Source organism: Palaemon carinicauda, chromosome 43 (assembly GCF_036898095.1).
Source record: "Palaemon carinicauda isolate YSFRI2023 chromosome 43, ASM3689809v2, whole genome shotgun sequence".
NCBI classification, from domain to species: Eukaryota; Metazoa; Arthropoda; class Malacostraca; order Decapoda; family Palaemonidae; genus Palaemon; species Palaemon carinicauda.
Genome location: NC_090767.1, coordinates 18997181 through 19017438, shown reverse-complemented (window position 1 = coordinate 19017438; position 20258 = coordinate 18997181). Strand labels below are relative to the sequence as shown.

The 20258-nt window shown below is 45.8% G+C and overlaps 2 protein-coding genes across 7 annotated transcripts in view; both read right to left on the bottom strand.

The window, feature by feature from the left end:
• LOC137634031 (uncharacterized) overlaps window positions 1-19380 on the bottom strand; it is a 62092-nt gene extending 42712 nt beyond the window's left edge. For 5 of the 6 annotated variants that reach the window (XM_068366280.1, XM_068366279.1, XM_068366277.1 and 2 more), the window contains exons 1-3: window positions 19247-19380; window positions 6804-6947; window positions 6164-6326 (exon numbers count right to left, since the gene is read on the bottom strand). In XM_068366280.1, coding sequence (XP_068222381.1) covers window positions 6164-6326; window positions 6804-6947; window positions 19247-19275 — 336 coding nt within the window. In that variant the 5' untranslated portion in view covers window positions 19276-19380. Of the gene's footprint in view, window positions 1-6163; window positions 6327-6790; window positions 6948-19246 lie in introns of all 6 variants that reach the window. The other variant, XR_011042433.1, reaches the window with a different exon arrangement.
• The window catches only part of LOC137633951 (elongator complex protein 2-like), a 281330-nt gene that overhangs the window by 92470 nt on the left and 168602 nt on the right, over window positions 1-20258 (bottom strand). The window lies entirely within an intron of this gene.

Genomic DNA, 20258 nt, shown 5'->3' with positions numbered 1-20258 from the left:
CAAAAAGGATGCGAAAGGCTTCTCAGCCTTCCGTACAACCCAAGACAAGATTAAAAACATTTCAAGAGAAGATTAAAAGGATATTGGGATTAAGGGAATGTAGTGGTAGAACCCTCACCCACTACTGCACTCGCTGCAACGAATGGACCCAGTGTGTAGCAGTCCTCATAAAGAGTCTGGACGTCTTTTAAGTAAAATGAAGCGAACACCGACTTGCTCCTCCAAAAGGTCGCGTCCATAATACTTCGCAGAGATCTGTTTTGCTTAAAAGCCACGGAAGTTGCTATCGCTCTTACTTCGTGCGTCTTAACCTTAAGAAAACAACGATCTTTTTCACTTAAGTGAGAGTGAGCCTCTCGGATTAAAAATCTAATAAAATACGATAAAGCATTTTTAGACATAGGCAATGAGGGCTTCTTAACGGAGCACCATAAGGCCTCAGATCCACCTCGTAAAGATCTGGTACGAGCTAAATAAAACTTAAGCGCTCTAATTGGGCACAGTACTCTTTCAACCTCGTTGCCTACGATCTCTGATAGGCAAGGTATATCAAAAGATTTAGGCCAAGGACGAGAAGGCAGTTCATTTTTGGCCAAGAAACCAAGCTGAAGCGAACATGTGGCTTTATCTGTAGAAAAGCCGATGTTTTTACTAAAGGCATGGATCTCACTGACCCTTTTAGCCGAAGCCAAGCACACCAAAAAAAGCGTCTTGAGGGTGAGATCCTTCAGGGAGGCTGAATGTAATGGCTCAAACCTGTCGGACATTAGGAACCTTAGGACCACGTCTAAGTTCCACCCAGGAGTTGCCATACGACGCTCCTTAGAGGTTTCGAAGGACTTAAGGAGATCTTGGAGATCTTTATTATTGGACAGATCTAAGCCTCTATGTCTGAACACAGAAGCCAACATGCTCCTGTAGCCCTTAATAGTGGGAGCAGAGAGGGAGCGAACATTTCTCAGATGCAGGAGAAAGTCTGCAATTTGGGCTACAGAGGTACTGGAAGAGGAAATGGATGATGACTTGCACCAGTCTCTAAAGACTTCCCACTTCGACTGGTACACCTTGATGGTAGATGCTCTCATAGCTCTCGCAATCGCTCTGGCTGCCTCCTTCGAAAATCCTCGAGCTCTTGAGAGTCTTTCGATAGTCTGAAGGCAGTCAGACGAAGCGCGGGGAGGCTTTGATAAAGACTCCTTACGAGGAGCTGTCGTAAGAGATCCATCCTTAAAGGCAGACTCCTTGGAACGTCTACCAGCCATTGAAGTACCTCTGTGAACCACTCTCTCGCGGGCCAGAGGGGAGCAACCAACGTCAACCTTGTCCCTTCGTGAGAGGCGAACTTCTGCAGTACCATGTTGATGATCTTGAACGGCGGGAATGCGTACGCGTCCAGGTGAGACCAGTCCAGCAGGAAAGCATCTATGTGGGCCGCCTCTGGATCTGGGACTGGAGAGCAATAGGTCGGGAGCCTTTTGGTCAACGAGGTGGCAAAGAGGTCTATGGTGGGTTGGCCCCAAGTCATCCAAAGACTCTTGCACACGTCCTTGTGAAGGGTCCATTCTGTGGGGATCACCTGACCTCTCCGACTGAGACAGTCCGCCAAGACGTTCAAGTCCCCCTGGATGAATCTTGTCAACAGTGAGATGCCTCGATCTCTTGACCAGATGAGGAGGTCCCTTGCGATGACGAACAGTGTGTGGGAGTGAGTGCCTCCTTGCTTGGAGATGTACGCCAAGGCTGTGGTGTTGTCCGAATTGACTTCTACCACTTTGTTTCGTAGAAGACTCTCGAAACTCGTCAAGGCCAAGTGAACAGCCAACAGCTCCTTGCAGTTGATGTGCAGGCTCCTCTGATCCGACGTCCAAAGACCCGAACATTCCAGACCGTCCAGAGTCGCTCCCCAACCCAAATCCGATGCGTCTGAGAACAACAACGTGGTTTGGGTTCTTGACCGCCAGGGACAGACCCTCGCGCAGACTTATGTTGCTGTCCCACCAGCTCAGGCACGTTTTTACTGGCTCGGAGATCGGGATTGACACAGCTTCCAAAGCCTTGCCCTTGTTCCAATGGGAGTCTAGATGGAACTGGAGAGGGCGAAGGTGAAGTCTCCCTAGTGAGATAAATTGTTCCAGGGATGACAGAGTCCCTAGGAGGCTCATCCACCTTCTCACTGAGCAACGGTCTTTTTTCAGCATGAGGCGGACTTTGAGCAGGGCTTGCTCTATCCTGGTGGCAGACGGAAAAGCCCGAAAAACTAGACTGCGAATCTCCATCCCCAAATAGAGAATCGTCTGGGAGTGATTCAGTTGAGACTTTTCTAAGTTCACCAACAGTCCCAACTCCTTTGCAAGAGCTAACGTCCATTGAAGGTCCTGCAGACAGCGATGACGGGACGACGCTCTGAGAAGCCAGTCGTCCAGGTACAGGGAGGCTCGAATTCCCGATAAATGAAGGAATTTTGCCACATTCCTCATGAGCCTCATAAACACGAGAGGAGCAGGGCTGAGGCCGAAGCACAGTGCTCGGAACTGGTACACCACATTCCTGTAAACAAACCTCAGATACGGTTGAGAGTCCGGGTGTATAGGAATGTGGAAGTACGCATCCTGCAGGTCGAGAGAGACCATCCAGTCTCCCTCTCTGACCGCTGCTAGGACGGACTTCGTGGTCTCCATCGTAAATTTTGTTTTTACAACAAAAACGTTGAGCGCACTGACGTCCAGCACTAGCCTCCAACCTCCTGTATGCTTTGGGACTAGGAAGAGACGGTTGTAAAATCCCGGTGATTGAAGGTCCGAGACTTTCACCACCGCTCCCTTCTCTAGCAATTGAAAAACCTGCTGATGTAGAGCTTGTCTCCTTGACTCCTCTCGATAGCTGGGAGAGAGGTCTAAAGGAACTGTTACTAGAGGAGGTCTGCGTACAAAAGGAATTTTGTACCCCTCCTTGAGCAACAACACAGACTCTCGGTATGCACCACTCTCCTCCCAGGCCTGCCAGAAGTTGTTCAGTCTGGCCCCTACCGCTGTCTGAGGACGTGGGCAGTCAGACTCTGCCACGGGAGGACTTGGATCCTCTCCTCTTGCCTCTCTTACTGTCGGCAACGAGCGCCTCCCCTACTGGGGGCTCTGCCACGAAAGGGCGGGATAAACCTCGTTGCTGGGGTATCGATCTTGGGTCTTACGACATAAGACGATGAAGGAGCACCCTTACGAGCAGACGTCGTGGGTATCCTTCTGCACCAGCGAAGCCGCAATATCCTTGATCAACTGCTGAGGAAACAAGGCAGATGACAACGGGGCAAAGAGAAGCTCCGACCTTTGACAGGGAGTTACTCCTGCCGAAAGGAACGAGCAAAGAGTCTCCCTCTTCTTCAGGACTCCAGCCGTAAAGGTAGCGGCGAGCTCATTGGAGCCATCACGGATGGCTTTGTCCATGCAGGACATAATAAGCACGGAAACATCCTGGTCGGCCGACGAGATCTTCCTGCTTAAGGCTCCTAGAGACCAATCTAAGAAGTTAAAAACTTCGAAGGCCCTGTAAACCCCTTTAAGGAGATGGTCAAGGTCCGAGGAGGACCAATAAACTTTAGAGCGTCTCATGGCCAGGTGACGGGGAGAGTCTACTAGGCTTGAGAAGTCTCCCTGGGCAGAGGCAGGAACTCCCAAGCCGAGAACTTCTCCCGTGTCATACCAGACGCTCGCTCTAGAAGCCAGTTTAAAAGGAGGGAAAGCAAAGGCAGTCTTCCCCAAACTCCTCCTGGTGATCAACCAGTCGCCTAGCAAACGTAAAGCATTCTTAGAAGAGCGAGAGAGCACTAGCTTAGTAAACGAAGGCTTCGAAGCAGCTAGGCCTAGCGCAAACTCTGACGGAGGCGAACGAGGAGCAGAAGGTACAAAATGGTCTGGAAAAAGATCCTTAAAAATCAACATGATTTTCTTAAAGTCCATAGAGGGCTGAGCAGCTTTAGGCTCTTCTCCGTCTGACAAAATGCCCAAAGGAATATCAGTAGGCGGAGGATCAGCAACTTCCTCATCTGAAGGAACCTCGTCCGACAATTGTCGAGTCTCATGAAAAGGAGAGACCTGCCGCGGCGGCAATGCTTGACAGGCAATGTCCACAAGCAAAGGAGCAGCAGTAGCAGTCGAGGAAGCGACGTCATGCCGCTGCTGAAAGGACTGAAAACCTTGTGACTGACCAACAAAAACAACAGGAGTTGATGGACGCTCGACGTCACGTCGGAACTGCATAGACTGCCTAGACTGAGCAGTCAAAACAACCTTAGACTGCGGTGCTTGACGCTCGACGTCAAGTCGAGGCAACTGAGCTGGTTGGCGAACGTCCTGAATGTCAACACGAGACTGCGGCAGCGGCTGAACGTCAACATGAGGCTGCGGCTGCGGCTGAAAGTCAACACGGGACTGCAGCGAGTGAGGATCCATGTCACGTGACTGACGTGACAAACTACCGACATCACGTTTCAAAGTGCTAACGTCAAAAGGACGAGTAAAAGCTCGTTTGGGCGGCTGACGGCCAGAGTCTCGATCAGCGTAACGGCGATGCAAAAGCGAAGGATCATCGTGAACTTGCTCAACGTTATACTCCTCCATAAGGGAGGCAAGCTTAGTCTGCATATCCTGCAGGACAACCCATTTAGGATCAACGGGAGTCGGGACGGGCCGAGACGACGGTAACGTCTGTGAAGGCAAAACATTGCCTTTACCGAGACTCTCGGAGCCCGTGTTACGCTTACGTTTAATAGGCGAACAGTCTTCCGACGACTGCAAAGGGTCAGAGCTGTCCCAATGGCTACAGCCAGGACGCTGGACCTGTCCTGAAGGGACTGACTTCCGCTTCAAGGGTCTAGAAACCTTGCTCCAAGGTTTCTTTTGCGAAAAGCCTTCGGATGACGAGGAGAACACAGCCTCGCTCGTCTTATGGTAAGGGCGATCTTGACGAGAAACGCCCGATACCAAAGAGGGAACGTCTGTACGTTGGTTAAAGCCTCTCGTCCCCTTAAGTCCTACGACATTACTTCTCCCTGGTGCAGGGGAGCCTGAAAGAGGTCTCGGACTAGGGGAGCGACAAGCACGAACAGACGAACCCTCGGTCGCAACACTAAGAACACTTTGCGCACTTATCACTTTGTCACTACGATTTTCTGATTTGCCACTCTGACACTTTAATAACTTCACATCTGACATGAGTTGGTTACGGTCCGAAGCTAAGGATTCAACTTTCTCGCCTAAAGCTTGAATCGCAAGAAACATATCCCGCATGGACGGTTCATGAGTGCTAGTAGAGGGTTCAGGAACAACTACTACAGGGGAAGGATTAGGTTCAGGGGCATGGGAGGAGGAAAATTCCAATGACCTAGAGGAGCTTCTCCTCACCCTATCTCTCTCCAGCTTACGAGAATATTTATCAAATTCAAGCCAGTCGAATTCCGACAAGACCACGCACTCATCACACCGATCTCCTAATTGGCAGGTTTTACCCCGGCAATTAGAACACACGGTATGTGGGTCGAGAGAGGCCTTTGGAAGACGTTTGTTACAATCCCTAGCATTACATTTGCGAAATTTAGGTCCAGGGATAGGAGAAGGGTCAGCCATATTGAACAATCAGAGAAAAATCCAAAACAAATCCAAAGTCATCAACAATAAACACTAGCCAAAAAAGGGTTCAAGAGTTTTAATTGAAGAGAAAAACACCCGTCACAGCGAAAGCTCAAAACAACCAAAATAAAGTACTTCACCAAAAATGACGAAAACTCAAGGTCAACAGCGAGCGGAATCAACTTGTCGATAAGACCGACAGAGAAGAACTGGAGCTGTTTACAAGTATATGCGGTATCTGGCCGATAGTCGGCGCTGGTGGGCACACCCGCAACCTTCACGGCGATCGCTCGCGAGTTTTTGGATTTCTGTCGAGCCGTCCGAGACGTCAGCTATTATATATTCACCGGCTAAGTTTAATATTTAAAAATGAAAAATTTCAAAACAATATGACAGCAACGGTATATTATTTCCAAGCCAAATCCAAACCAATTCAGAGGAGTCTTTCTGTAATTATGGACGATTTCTCGCAAACGTTGTACCGATGACAAAGATATACTTCGTAAGAAAGTTTCCTTCAAAGTAAATATAAAATGACTCACCCTCTTCACAGTAACTTTCTCTAAAGGCGTAGCCAACGTATGAACCTTGCGGACGACTTTTTCCAACTCTGGCAAACTGATACGTTTTAAAATGTCCCCCGTCTTTACTTGGGCGGCGCCTTCCCTGGTCGAGAAGCAGACGCTTCGAGGTGCTGCCCCCATTCTGGATATGAGATGAATAGAAAATGGAACAAAAATAAATGGAGATAAATAGAAAATGGAACCAACATAAATGAGACTTGTATATTTTGACATTGAAATAAAGCTTTAATATCTAACTCCAACACATATGAATGTGCTCAACTGACAAACTACATAAGGTATAAGAAGCTGTTTGTAAGTCAAGTGTTTAAACATTTTCAGTTGCAAAAGTCAACAAATAGTCCCGTTTCATATTGCAAATGTCATCTTGCTAGCTGCATTGAATTATATAATGATGTTTTATTAAAAGTGTTTCATTATGAACTATGGATAGGATTTCAGTTGGATTTGTGGTGGTATCTCTGAAGGTTGAACACCAACTCAGTTTTCAAATCCACAAGCTACCAATATTCGTATTTCCCATCAAGTAACAGCCCCACGATGGTAACACGTCCTTTCAAAAACGCAAAAGAAACTGACAATCACCTCATCTTCTTACTCAACTTCCCCAATGTCATGAATAAGGTTGCTGTGCGCTCTCTCATCCTCGTTCTCCTGTTCGTCGTCGCTCCCGGCCAGGTCCTCCTCGGCCAAATCCGCCGGGCCGGTGATGGAGAGACTGGCATCCTCTTCCTCCCTTTTCCTGCCAAGAAAATGGTAAAATTATAAGCTGTCAGCGCTATGGAGGCCATTCCACATAAAGAGTGGAAGGAAACCGGGGAGTCAAATCTAACATGTTAAGCAATGAGAAGGAAAAGAGGTAACTATTATCATTATTATTATTATTAGTTGAGCTACAACACTAGATAGAAAAGCAGGATGCTATAAGCCCTACAAAGGCTCCAACAGGTAAAATTAGCCCCGTGAGGAAAGGAAATAAGGAAATAGATAAATTACAAGAGAAATAATGAACAATTAAAATACCTTTAAGAACAGTAACAACATTAAAATGATATTTTGATTATAAAATAAATTTTTGAATATACTTACCCGGTGAATATATAATAGCTGACGTCTCGGACGGCTCGACAGATTCCAAAATCTCGCGAGCGATCCCCGTGAAGGTTGCGGGTGTGCCCACTAGCGCCAACTATCGGCCAGATACCGCATATACATGTAAACAGACCCAATTTTTCTCATCCCGCTGGGTCTCTATCGGGGAGGAAGGGGGGGCCTTTAATTTATATATTCACCGGGTAAGTATATTCAAAAATTTATTTTATAATCAAAATATCATTTTTAAATATTAAACTTAGCCGGTGAATATATAATAGCTGATTCACACCCATGGTGGTGGGTAGAGACCAGTATTAATGCAATAAAGGCGTATATGCTCATGAGTTTTTGACAATTATATCATAAAAAAAACCCACTTAAATATAGGTACCTGGTAAGGAAGCTGACTCTGACGATTACTCTGCCTTATTAGTCCGCTTTCCTCACGAAGCCCAGCCATCCTCTCAGGATGCTGAAAGACTCCCAGGAGCTGTTATATCCAGGGTGACCACCCTTATAACAGGACCTCATCAATACCCTCAATCTGGGCGCTCTCAAGAAACGACATTTGACCACCCGCCAAATCAAAAAGGATGCGAAAGACTTCCTAGTCTTCCATACAACCCAAGACAAGATTAAAAACATTTCAAGAGAAGATTAAAAGGATATTGGGATTAAGGGAATGTAGTGGTAGAACCCTCACCCACTACTGCACTCGCCGCAACGAATGGACCCAGGGTGTAGCAGTCCTCATAAAGAGTCTGGACGTCTTTTACGTAAAATGAAGCGAACACCGACTTGCTCCTCCAAAAGGTCGCGTCCATAATACTTCGCAGAGACCTGTTTTGCTTAAAAGCCACCGAAGTTGCTATCGCTCTCACTTCGTGCGTCTTGACCTTAAGCAAACAACGATCTTTCTCACTTAAATGAGAATGTGCCTCCCGGATTGAAAATCTAATAAAGTACGATAAAGCATTTTTAGACATGGGCAATGAGGGCTTCTTAACGGAGCACCATAAGGCCTCAGAACCACCTCGTAATGGTTTAGTACGAGCCAAATAAAACTTAAGAGCTCTAACTGGGCACAGTACTCTTTCAACCTCGTTGCCTACGATTTCTGACAGGCAAGGTATATCAAAAGATTTAGGCCAAGGACGAGAAGGCAGTTCATTCTTGGCCAAAAAACCAAGTTGAAGCGAACATGTGGCTTTATCTGTAGAGAAGCCGATGTTCTTACTAAAGGCATGGATCTCACTGACCCTTTTAGCCGAAGCCAAGCACACCAAAAAAAGCGTCTTGAGGGTGAGATCCTTCAGGGAGGCTGAATGCAATGGCTCAAACCTGTCGGACATCAGGAACCTTAGGACCACGTCTAAGTTCCAAGCAGGAGTTGACATACGACGCTCCTTAGAGGTCTCGAAGGACTTAAGGAGATCTTGGAGATCTTTATTATTTGACAGATCCAAGCCTCTATGTCTGAACACAGACGCCAACATGCTCCTGTAGCCCTTAATAGTGGGAGCAGAGAGGGAGCAAACATTTCTCAGATGCAGGAGAAAGTCTGCAATCTGGGCTACAGAAGTATTGGAAGAGGAAATAGAGGATGACTTGCACCACTCTCTAAAGACCTCCCACTTCGACTGGTAGACCTTGATAGTAGATGATCTCCTAGCCCTCGCGATCGCTCTGGCTGCCTCCTTCGAAAATCCTCGAGCTCTTGAGAGTCTTTCGATAGTCTGAAGGCAGTCAGACGAAGCGCGGGGAGGCTTTGATGAAGACTCCTTACGTGGGGCTGTCGTAAGAGATCCATCCTTAAAGGTAGACTCCTTGGAACGTCTACCAGTCATTGAAGTACCTCTGTGAACCACTCTCTCGCGGGCCAGAGGGGAGCAACCAACGTCAACCTTGTCCCTTCGTGAGAGGCAAACTTCTGCAGAACCCTGTTGATGATCTTGAACGGCGGGAATGCGTAAGCGTCCATGTGAGACCAGTCCAGCAGAAAGGCATCTATGTGGGCCACCTCTGGATCTGGGACTGGAGAGCAATAGGTCGGGAGCCTTTTGGTCAATGAGGTCGCAAAGAGGTCTATGGTGGGCTGACCCCAAGTCATCCAAAGACTCTTGCACACGTCCTTGTGGAGGGTCCATTCTGTAGGGATCACCTGACCTCTCCGACTGAGACAGTCCGCCAAGACGTTCAATTTCCCTTGGACGAACCTCGTCAACAGTGAGATGCCTCGATCTTTTGACCAGATGAGGAGGTCCCTTGCGATGACGAACAGTGTGTGGGAGTGAGTGCCTCCTTGCTTGGAGATGTACGCCAAGGCTGTGGTGTTGTCCGCATTCACTTCTACCACTTTGTTTCAGAGAAGACTCTCGAAACTCGTCAAGGCCAAGTGAACAGCCAACAGCTCCTTGCAGTTGATGTGAAGGCTCCTCTGATCCGACGTCCAAAGACCCGAACATTCCAGACCGTCCAGAGTCGCTCCCCAACCCAAATCCGACGCGTCTGAAAATAACACGTGGTTTGGGTTCTTGACCGCCAGGGACAGACCCTCTCGAAGACCTATGTTGCTGTCCCACCAGTTCAGGCACGTCTTTACTGGTTCGGAGATTGGGATTGAGACAGCTTCCAAAGTCTTATTCTTGTCCCAATGGGAGTCTAGATGGAACTGGAAAGGGCGAAGGTGAAGTCTCCCTAGAGAGATAAATTGTTCCAGGGATGACAGCGTCCCTAGGAGGCTCATCCAACTTCTCACTGAGCAACGGTCTTTTCTCAGCATGAGGCGGACTTTGAGCAAGGCTTGATCTATCCTGGTGGCAGACGGAAAAGCCCGAAAAGCTAGACTGCGAATCTCCATCCCCAAATAGAGAATCGTTTGGGAGGGAGTCAGCTGAGACTTCTCTAAGTTCACCAACAGTCCCAACTCCTTTGCAAGATCCAACGTCCATTGAAGGTCCTGCAGACAGCGATGACGGGACGACGCTCTGAGCAGCCAGTCGTCCAGGTACAGGGAGGCTCGAATCCCCGATAAATGAAGAAATTTTGCCACATTTCTCATGAGCCTCGTAAAAACAAGAGGAGCAGGGCTGAGGCCGAAGCACAGTGCTCGGAATTGGTACACCACATTCCTGTATACAAACCTCAGATACGGTTGAGAATCCGGGTGTATAGGAATGTGGAAGTACGCATCCTGCAGGTCGAGAGAGACCATCCAGTCTCCCTCTCTGACCGCTGCTAGGACGGACTTCGTGGTCTTCATCGTAAATTTTGTTTTGACAACAAAAACGTTGAGCGCACTGACATCCAGCACCGGCCTCCAACCTCCTGTATGCTTTGGGACTAGGAAGAGACGGTTGTAAAATCCCGGTGATTGAAGGTCCAAGACTTTCACCACCACTCCCTTCTCTAGCAACTGAGACACCTGCAGTTGTAGTGCCTGTCTCCTTGACTCCTCTCGATACCTGGGAGAGAGGTCTATAGGAACTTTTACCAGAGGAGGTCTCCGTACAAAAGGTATTTTGTACCCCTCTCTGAGCAACAACACAGACTCTCGGTCTGCACCCCTCTTCTCCCAGGCCTGCCAGAAGTTGTTCAGTCTGGCCCCTACCGCTGTCTGAGGACGTGGGCAGTCAGACTCTGCCACGGGAGGACTTGGATCCTCTCCTCTTGCCTCTTTTACTGTCGGCACGAGCGCCTCCCTTACTGGGGGCTCTGCCACGAAAGGGCGGGATAAACCTAGTTGCTGGAGTATCGAGCTTGGGTCTTACGACATAAGATGATGAAGGAGCAGCCTTGCTCGCCGACGTAGCCATCAGGTCGTGGGTATCCTTCTGCACCAGAGAAGCTGCAATATCCTTAATCAACTGCTGAGGAAACAAGGCAGATGACAACGGGGCAAAGAGAAGCTCTGACCTTTGGCAGGGAGTTACTCCTGCCGAAAGGAACGAGCAAAGAGTCTCCCTCTTCTTAAGGACTCCTGCCGTAAAGGTAGCGGCGAGCTCATTAGAGCCATCACGGATAGCTTTGTCCATGCAGGACATAATAAGCACGGATACATCACAGTCGGCCGAAGAGATCTTCCTGCTCAAGGCTCCCAGCGACCAATCCAAGAAGTTAAAAACTTCGAAGGCCCTGTAAACCCCTTTGAGGAGATGATCAAGGTCCGAAGAGGACCAGTAAACTTTAGAGCGTCTCATGGCCAGGCGACGGGGAGAGTCTACGAGGCTTGAGAAGTCTCCCTGGGCAGAGGCAGGAACTCCCAAGCCGAGAACTTCTCCCGTGTCATACCAGACGCTCGCTCTAGAAGCCAGTTTAAAAGGGGGGAAAGCAAAGGCTGTCTTCCCCAAACTCCTCCTGGTGATCAACCAATCGCCTAGTAAACGCAAAGCTCTCTTAGAAGAGCGAGAGAGCACTAGCTTAGTAAACGACAGCGTCGAAGTAGCTAGGCCTAGCGTAAACTCTGACGGAGGCGAACGAGGAGCAGCAGTTACAAAATGGTCAGGAAACAGTTCCTTAAAAATCAGCATGATCTTTTTAAAATCCAGAGAGGGCTGAGCAGCTTTAGGCTCCTCTCCGTCCGACAAAGTCCCCAAAGGAATATCAGTTGGAAGGGGATCAGCGACTTCCTCATCCGACGGAACTTCGTCCGACAACTGCCGAGTCTCATGAAAAGGAGAGACCTGCCGAGGCGGCAATGCTTGACAGGCAATGTCAACAAGCAAAGGAGCAGCAGTAGCAGAAGAGGAAGCGACGTCACGCCGCTGCTGAAAGGACTGAAATCCCTGTGACTGACCAACAACAACAGCTGAAGTTGATTGACGCTCGACGTCACGTCGGAACTGCATTGACTGCAGAGTCTGAGCAGGCAAAACAACCTCCGACTGCGGTGACTGACGCTCAACGTCACATCGAGGCAACGGAGCCGGTTGGCGAACGTCAGTGCGGGGCTGCGGCGGCAGCAGCTGAACGTCAGTACGAGACTGCAGCAAGGGAGGATCCATGTCACGTGACTGACGTGAATGACTACTGGCATCGCGTTTCAAAGTACTAGAAACGTCAGCACTAACGTCAAACGGACGAGTGAATACTCGTTTGGGCGGCTGACGGCCAGAGTCACGTTCAGCGCACTGGCGACTCGAAAGCAAAGGATCATCGCGAACCTGCTCAAAGTCATACTCTTCCATAAGGGAGGCAAGCTTAGATTGCATGTCCCGCAGGACAACCCACTTCGGATCAACGGGAGTCGGAACGGGCCGTGACGTCGGTAACGTCTGTGTTGGCAAAACATTGCCTCTACCGCGACCCTCGGACCCCGTGTTACGCTTGCGCTTAATAGGCGAACAGTCATCCGACGACTGCAAAAGGTCAGAGCTGCCCCAATGGCTACAGCCAGGACGCTGGACCTGTCCTGAAGGGACTGACTTTTGCTTCAAGGGTCTAGAAACCTTGCGCCAAAGTTTCTTGTGCGAAAAGTCTTCGGAGGACGAGGAGAACACAGTCTCACCCGTCTTATGGTAAGGGCGATCTTGACGAGAAACGTCCGATATCAAAGAGGGAACGTCTGTACGTTGGTTAACGCCTCTCGTCCCCTTAAGTCCTACGACATTACTTCTCCCTGGTGCAGGGGAGCCTGAAAGAGGTCTCGGACTAGGGGAGCGACAAGCACGAACAGACGAACCCTCGGTCGCAACACTAAATACACTTTGCGCACTTATCACTTTATCACTACGATTTTCTGTTTTACCACTCTGACACTTCAACAACTTAACATCTGACATGATTTGGTTACGGTCCGATGCTAAGGACTCAACTTTTTCGCCTAAAGCTTGAATCGCTAGAAACATATCCCACATGGACGGTTCATGAATGCTAGTAGGGGGTTCAAGAACAACTACTACAGGGGAAGGATTAAGTTCAGGGGCATGGGAGGAGGAAAATTCCAAAGATCTAGAGGAGCTTCTCCTCACCCTATCTCTCTCCAGCTTACGAGTATATTTGTCATACTCAAGCCAGTCGAATTCCGACAAGACCACGCACTCATCACACCGATCTCCTAATTGGCAGGATTTACCCCGGCAATTAGAACAAACGGTATGTGGGTCGATAGAGGCCTTGGGAAGACGTTTGTTGCAATCCCTCGCACACTTGCGATATTTAGGTTCAGGGATAGGAGAAGGGTCAGCCATTTTGAACAATCAGAGAAAATCCAAGTCAAAACCAAAGTCATCAACAATAAACACCAGCCAAAAAAAGGGTTTCAAGAGTTTAATTGAAGAAAAAACACCTGTCACAGCGAAAGCCAATAAACAACCAAAATAAAGTACTTCACCAAATAGGTCAAAAACTCAAGGTCATAAGCGAGCGGAACCAACTTGTCGACAAGACCGACAGAGAAGAACTGAAGAACTTGTCAAGTATATGCGGTATCTGGCCGATAGTCGGCGCTGGTGGTCACACCCGCAATCTTCACGGCGATCGCTCGCGAGTTTTTGGAATCTGTCGAGACGTCAGCTATTATATATTCACCGGCTAAGTTTAATATTTAAAAATAGAACTTTCATAAACTATAAAAAGGGATTTATGTCAGCCTGTTCAACATCAAAACATTGGCTGCAAGTATGTACTGTTGGTGCTACCCACTTACAAGCTCATATATGTACTGTCCTTTAGAAACATTTTGACAAAATTTAGATTAGAAATAACTTGACTATAGGTAAAACACAATACAGTAATGATTCAATAATAATAAAACAATTTAATGAGACCACAGCGTTAAAATTCTTAAATCACTCGAGGCTGACCCAAAGGTTTTGATTTGATCTAAACTACACATATAAAGTATTCATCTTCCTAATGTACATATTGTGCATATCAATTAATATATGACAAATTTGAAAATAATTTGTAGTTTTCCTTCCTATAGAAACTTGAGTTCTTTACATAGGATAGATTATCAACGAAGCTGGAGTATGTGACAATTAAACTTTTATAATAGTTACCCAGCTGTAAGCAGGTTCTACTTGCTCACTGAGAACTCACTCTGATCGCAGCCGGGACTTCCAGTAGGTAGGTGATGGTGGGAGAGTACAAGTGAAGGACTTGGGTTCCTTTAGTTAGGAAAAATGCAAATCATCTCAAACTTTCGCCCTTTACGTAGGAGATTCATCTTTAGGCGAGAGGAAGACCATATTGAAACTGGATGGCTACTTATCCTGGGTTACCAAAACACAGGACCTTATGAGCAGTGCAGAGTTAAGGTTCTTTACACCTCGTGCACAGGTGCAATACAGGGTGCGGAGTGGAATATCTGTGTGTGTTAACCTTAAGGCATATATATGTCAATGGGTTTGCCTGGTTACGACATACTCCCCCTCGTAAGGAGTGTGTGAAATGACACTCCTAGTCTATATAATAGAACAGCTGCAGGCTAAGTGGGGTTTACCTTCAAGAGAATCGATTCCAGCTGACAGGGTTTCCAGTGCTGTGCCCAAAGAGAGGAGAGGATGAAAGGAAAGGAAAGGACCAGTCAACCTTCCCTTTCGTCCAAGTGTACCACGTAACCTTCACCCTCAATACGATGCTGATGGTCCTGCGAGAGGAGCCTGGGCAGCTGTACCACCAACCGTGTAGCTACTACAGGTCCCAGCGTAAAGATGTCTAGGGCCCTATTGGTTAATTACCGCAGATGATGGGCAGTAAACGTGGTCTGTCGTTCTCAAAGAATGCCATGTTCGTGCTGACTCCTCTGACAACATGAATTTTAACCCGTGTTTTCCTTTGGGCAGAAAGTGAGGGGGATGAATGAGTTGTTATCATCATCATCTCCTCCTACACCTGTTGCAGAAAAGAGCCTCGAGTACTGTACAGTCATTAAATTTTCTTAGCCAAGGGGAGATTGTATTTAGTCACCTTTACTCTCCCTGTGATGGTGACATTGCAAGTGCCATGGATTTATCAGTGTCTGTTTAAAGTAGCACTTTAGTGGGCCTCCAAAGGACACAGGAGCAGCTGATCAGAATTGTCGGTTATTGTTCCAAGACTCATGACCTGAAGCAAAGAAGACCTGGAACTGGGAACTGACGGATTCTGGGATTCAGCTTCAACCTCCGGGTAGAAGGAGGACAAGACCTATCTCCGGCATTCAACATGAGCGAAGCTAAAAGTGCAAACGGGAAGTTCTCTAATCTGTTTCGAGGATTATAAGGAAAAGAAAAAAAATTTTTGAGGGTAAGGTTCCTGACGGAGGAAAGCCTCAGTCAGGGTCTGGTCCCAATCAGCAGTACTATATATCTGTTGCTTCCAATTTAGAGCTCTTGTCAACAGGTCGATTGCTGTGGAATTCCATAAAGTCAGGATCCTGAGGATGTGGAGATCATTTTGATCCAATGATCTGCATCTCCCTCCCCAGCTTGGCTGTCACAATGTTCTTCTTTGACTGGAATAGAGCAGGCTGTCAGAGAGATAAAAGTTCAGCACTGCCCACCAGGGAATTTCTGTTGCTAACTGGCAAAGCTGAGAGATATTGTATTGCTTTTTTTATAACAGGGCCTATGTCCCTCCGGTGGAGTTGTCGTCCATCGGCACAACCGAGTGCCAGAGCGCTCGAACGCGAGGAGAGTTGCTCAATGTTCCGACATGTTGATATGGCATCGACATTGTCTCACCCACCCACCATACCAGGTACTGTAGTCTGAAATCCTCCCCTATCAGAACTAATGACAGAGGAGGGAGGCTGTCTTGTGCAGGTGAAGACGACCATTCGGAACGAGACGTCCCAAGGTTGACAGATGATCCAGCATCTTATGCCAAGGCTACAGGGTATACTGCAATAGCAGATAGAGCTGTTGATTGAAAGGGATATTCACCTCTCAAAAGTGTACAAGTAGACTGTAGCGGGATGTCAACAAAAACAAACCCCCCACACCCTTGATCACTCTTACTTACAAAATATCCCACAACACAAACTTTCCCCTTACTTTACTTTAAACTAGACTCTTGGACAGAAGGAAAATGAAAACAAAACATAGCCTTAAAACTATATTAACGCAACCAAAAACAGAACACAAATCATTAAACTGACTTAACACTAAAACAAATCACTTATCACCAAACCATCCACCATATGCCATAAACCAGGAACAATCACAATTTATCATAAATTCAATAGACAAAAAAACAAAATTTGCTATATATATCCGTGCGTGAGGGTACCGAGAACGCCAACAATCGAAAAAAAAAACAATATCCCTTTAATATACCCAACACCGTTAGTCCACGCACAGTACCAAAATCACACTTAAGACTAAATAAATTACTTAATACTAAACACCAATCATATTCTGCAACACACGAAAAATGTAATGGTAATCCAAGAAAACCTCTTGGTTCACACGCAACAGTCCTTGCGCAGTTGTAGCCTACTGGCACTGGCCAACACTATCGTACGGCCAATTCGACCGTGCAATCTTATGCGGTGGTCGTCATCATCAATTGTCGTTAGAGAAATCCGTATTTTATAGCCAGGTCATCAACGTTCAAAAATTCTGTATTTCAGCAGTCTATTCCTACATTCATTGTCCGGTCCGGGTCGTCATCATCAAGCTATTCATATACAATCTAATACACACGGCTGGCAAACACCACCTTCCAGGCCAAACTAAAACTCCAAGGAGTATAAAGGAATCCAAAGGAGGAACTACGGCTCAGAACATAAAAACACTAAACAGCCGGCTTCCGAAGAACAAAAAAATGCAGAACCGACTCCTTCTATCGTCCAAGATCTAATGCTTTCGCCCAAGACATTCATCATCGCCTATCCTAGCTAAAAAACGTAAACAAACAACCTCAAATATACCAACAATCTTTCCAACTTCAAACAATCATTCGCTAATTACCCTTTTTCTTCGGCGCGCACCGCGGACACACAAAACACGCACACACAAACGCACATACACACATATTCTCTCGCGCAAGCGCGATCTAACAAAACTAAAGCACATGAAATTCTCTCTCTCTCTCTCTCTCTCTCTCTCTCTGACAAAACTAAAGCAAATAAACACTTTCTTTCTCTCTCTCTCTCTCTCTCTCTCTCTCTCTCTCTCTCTCTCTCTCTCTCTCTCTCTCTCACAAAACTAAGCAAATAAACACTCTCTCTTGCGGTTTGACAAAACTTAAGTAAATAAACACTCACTCACACTCACACTCTCTCTCCCTCTCTCTCTCTCTCTCTCTAATGACAAAGCTAAAGCAAATAAAATGTCTCGATTTAACAATACTAAAACAACTCTCTCTCTCTCTCTCTCTCTCTCTCTCTCTCTCTCTCTCTCTCTCTCTCTCTCTCTCTCTCTCTCTCTCTCACTCTTGATTTGGCAAACAAAAAAAATAAATTAAAATAAAATTAATCCTCCACAAGACAATTACTGCAATGAAACATAATAGTTCAACATTAAGGTTTACAATTACCAGTGCTGGTGCACGGCTAAATAATTACCATAATGAGCTACGATAATTCTTTATTAAGGTAAAACCAAAAGCAAAGTCGATAGCTATTTGCCACAATTAAATGTAAATACTTACCGCTACCACTATAAGTAACCATAAAAATCTCCTATCATTCTCCCTAACCTAACCTAGAATATCTAGTCTTTATTCACTCACAGTATAACTCACTAACCTTACAAAGTCATCAATGATTGTGAGCAGTCGCCTCACTACCCCAAAGCAGACTTGAAATTAGACAGCCGACTTGGTGAGAGAAAATCTACGAACGGCCTTTGTAGTTTGTTGGGACAGAGCGAAAAACCACATTTTACAGACACAAGAACATCACCTAACCAAATGCTTCCTACCTAACCTCACCTGAGGTTCTCCACCTAACCTAACCTAGGAGCCGTATCTTTAGACTCCCGCACTCTCCTCTTACCCTGTCCCAACAAACTACATTCACTCCTAAAAACCGGTATAGATTTACTGTAGTATGATATATTAACCCTTTTACCCCCAAAGGATGTACTGGTACGTTTCACAAATCTCATCCCTTTACCCCCATGGACGTACCGGTACATCCTTGCAAAAAAATGCTGTAAAATTTTTTTTTCATATTTTTTATATTTTTTTGAGAAAATTCAGGCATTTTTCAAGAGAATGAGACCAACCTGACCTCTCTGTGACAAAAAATTAAGGCTGTTAGAGCAATTTAAAAAAAATATACTGCAAAATATGCTGGGAAAAAAATAACTGGGGGTTAAGGATTGGAAATTTCCAAATAGCCTGGGGGTAAAAGGGTTAATAAAGATATAACGGTATTTTGAACGGTTCTCATAAGAATACTTGGGGAAAAGTGTTTTTCTTTCAAAATATGGACGTTTTAATAATCTAGAAGTTATGACTGATAAACCACATTATAATATGGAAGTAAAAACAAGAACACGGAGCCTTTGTATATCAGCGGTCAGTTTCTCCCGATTTGATTAAATATGGACTTCAACTAGCCTAGACTTCCCCCCCCCCTTTAACTTAACCTACAAGCCGTGTCCTTACGTACTTACCTAACGGGGGGGGGGGGGGAACGGCCCCCTGCAACCCCCTTACACTGCCGTATTCTAAGTTAGCCATAATAATACAGGTGGCCGCTTTCATACATACACCCCCAAGAACACTACCTAGCTTAAGGTTCCTCACCTTAGCTATTTACCTATGGGGTGCACCGACCCGCAACGACCAAATCGTTACCTTAATCTAACTTAGTCTATAGAACTTGTGAAATACATATTCCTAGCAATTATAACCATTAAAATATTACACTAGAGTAAATTAAAAGCACATTTAGTCACAAAATCATCATTGAACGGAAACACGGTCAAATAACGTAACCTTAGGGGTCGCCACTCAATATGTTAAATGGCTTATTTATTATTAAATAAACACAAATTTCACTATACTAACCACAAAGTTGAAATCTTAACCTTCGTCATCTTGTATATTTATGTATATTTGTATATTTGTCTCATGAATATTTCTTAAAACGTTAAAAACATTTTATAGAAACTGGCTGTGACAGGACGCAAATGTTTGGGTTACCGTAGTAGTAATAGCTGATAAACACAAGCGACTTTTGTAATGGCTCTCCTCCGACTGAGTCCACATGAGCAAGAACTCAAAAAAGGAGTAAAAAGTAAAGTAGCAAATGAAATTAAAAGAAAAGTAAAAGAAAGCCAAGATGAAAGAACTCAAAAAAGAAGTGAAAAGTAAATGAACAAATGAAATTAAAAGAAAAGTAGAAGAAAGCAGAGATGATATAACTCAAAAAAGAAGTAAAAAGTAAATGAACAAATGAAATCAAAAGAAAAGTAGAAGAAAAGAAAGCAGAGATGACAAAACTGAATTTTGTGAATGCTAATGGTAGAAAAGATTACATAGGAGAATTAAACACTACTATCGTTTCCAGAGGCCGTGTAATAGTTTTTTTTTTTTTTTAAATAACTCCTGAAATAACTGATGGATTTCCATGATATCAAAGCAGGGAGCGCTTCATACAATGGCCTAATTTTGGGAAATACTGCGCATTGCCAATTACGTTTCATTAACGTTTTTAATTAAGAAAATAAGGCTAAAGCCAATCTTAGCCACCCACACATTCACAAAAGTGATGACGTCCCTCAGTGACGTTGTTATAACGTTTCTTCCCCTGTACCTCCCATCCCCCGAATTGTTAAACGCCTGTTTAACTCCATAGATAATTGTCATATGACCTCCTACCCCAAGCAATACGAAATTCTTTGTCAGTAAAAGTTCAACATACCTGGTAATGTGATTCGTGACTTTAGACTTTACCTAAACACAAGACCAACCTTTTATATCTTACCCACTCACTTACATTGAAGATCAAGAATGAGACTTATGACAGGAGACGAAAGAAGCCATGCTAACCCTACACTTCGCACTTCAAGCGAGTGTT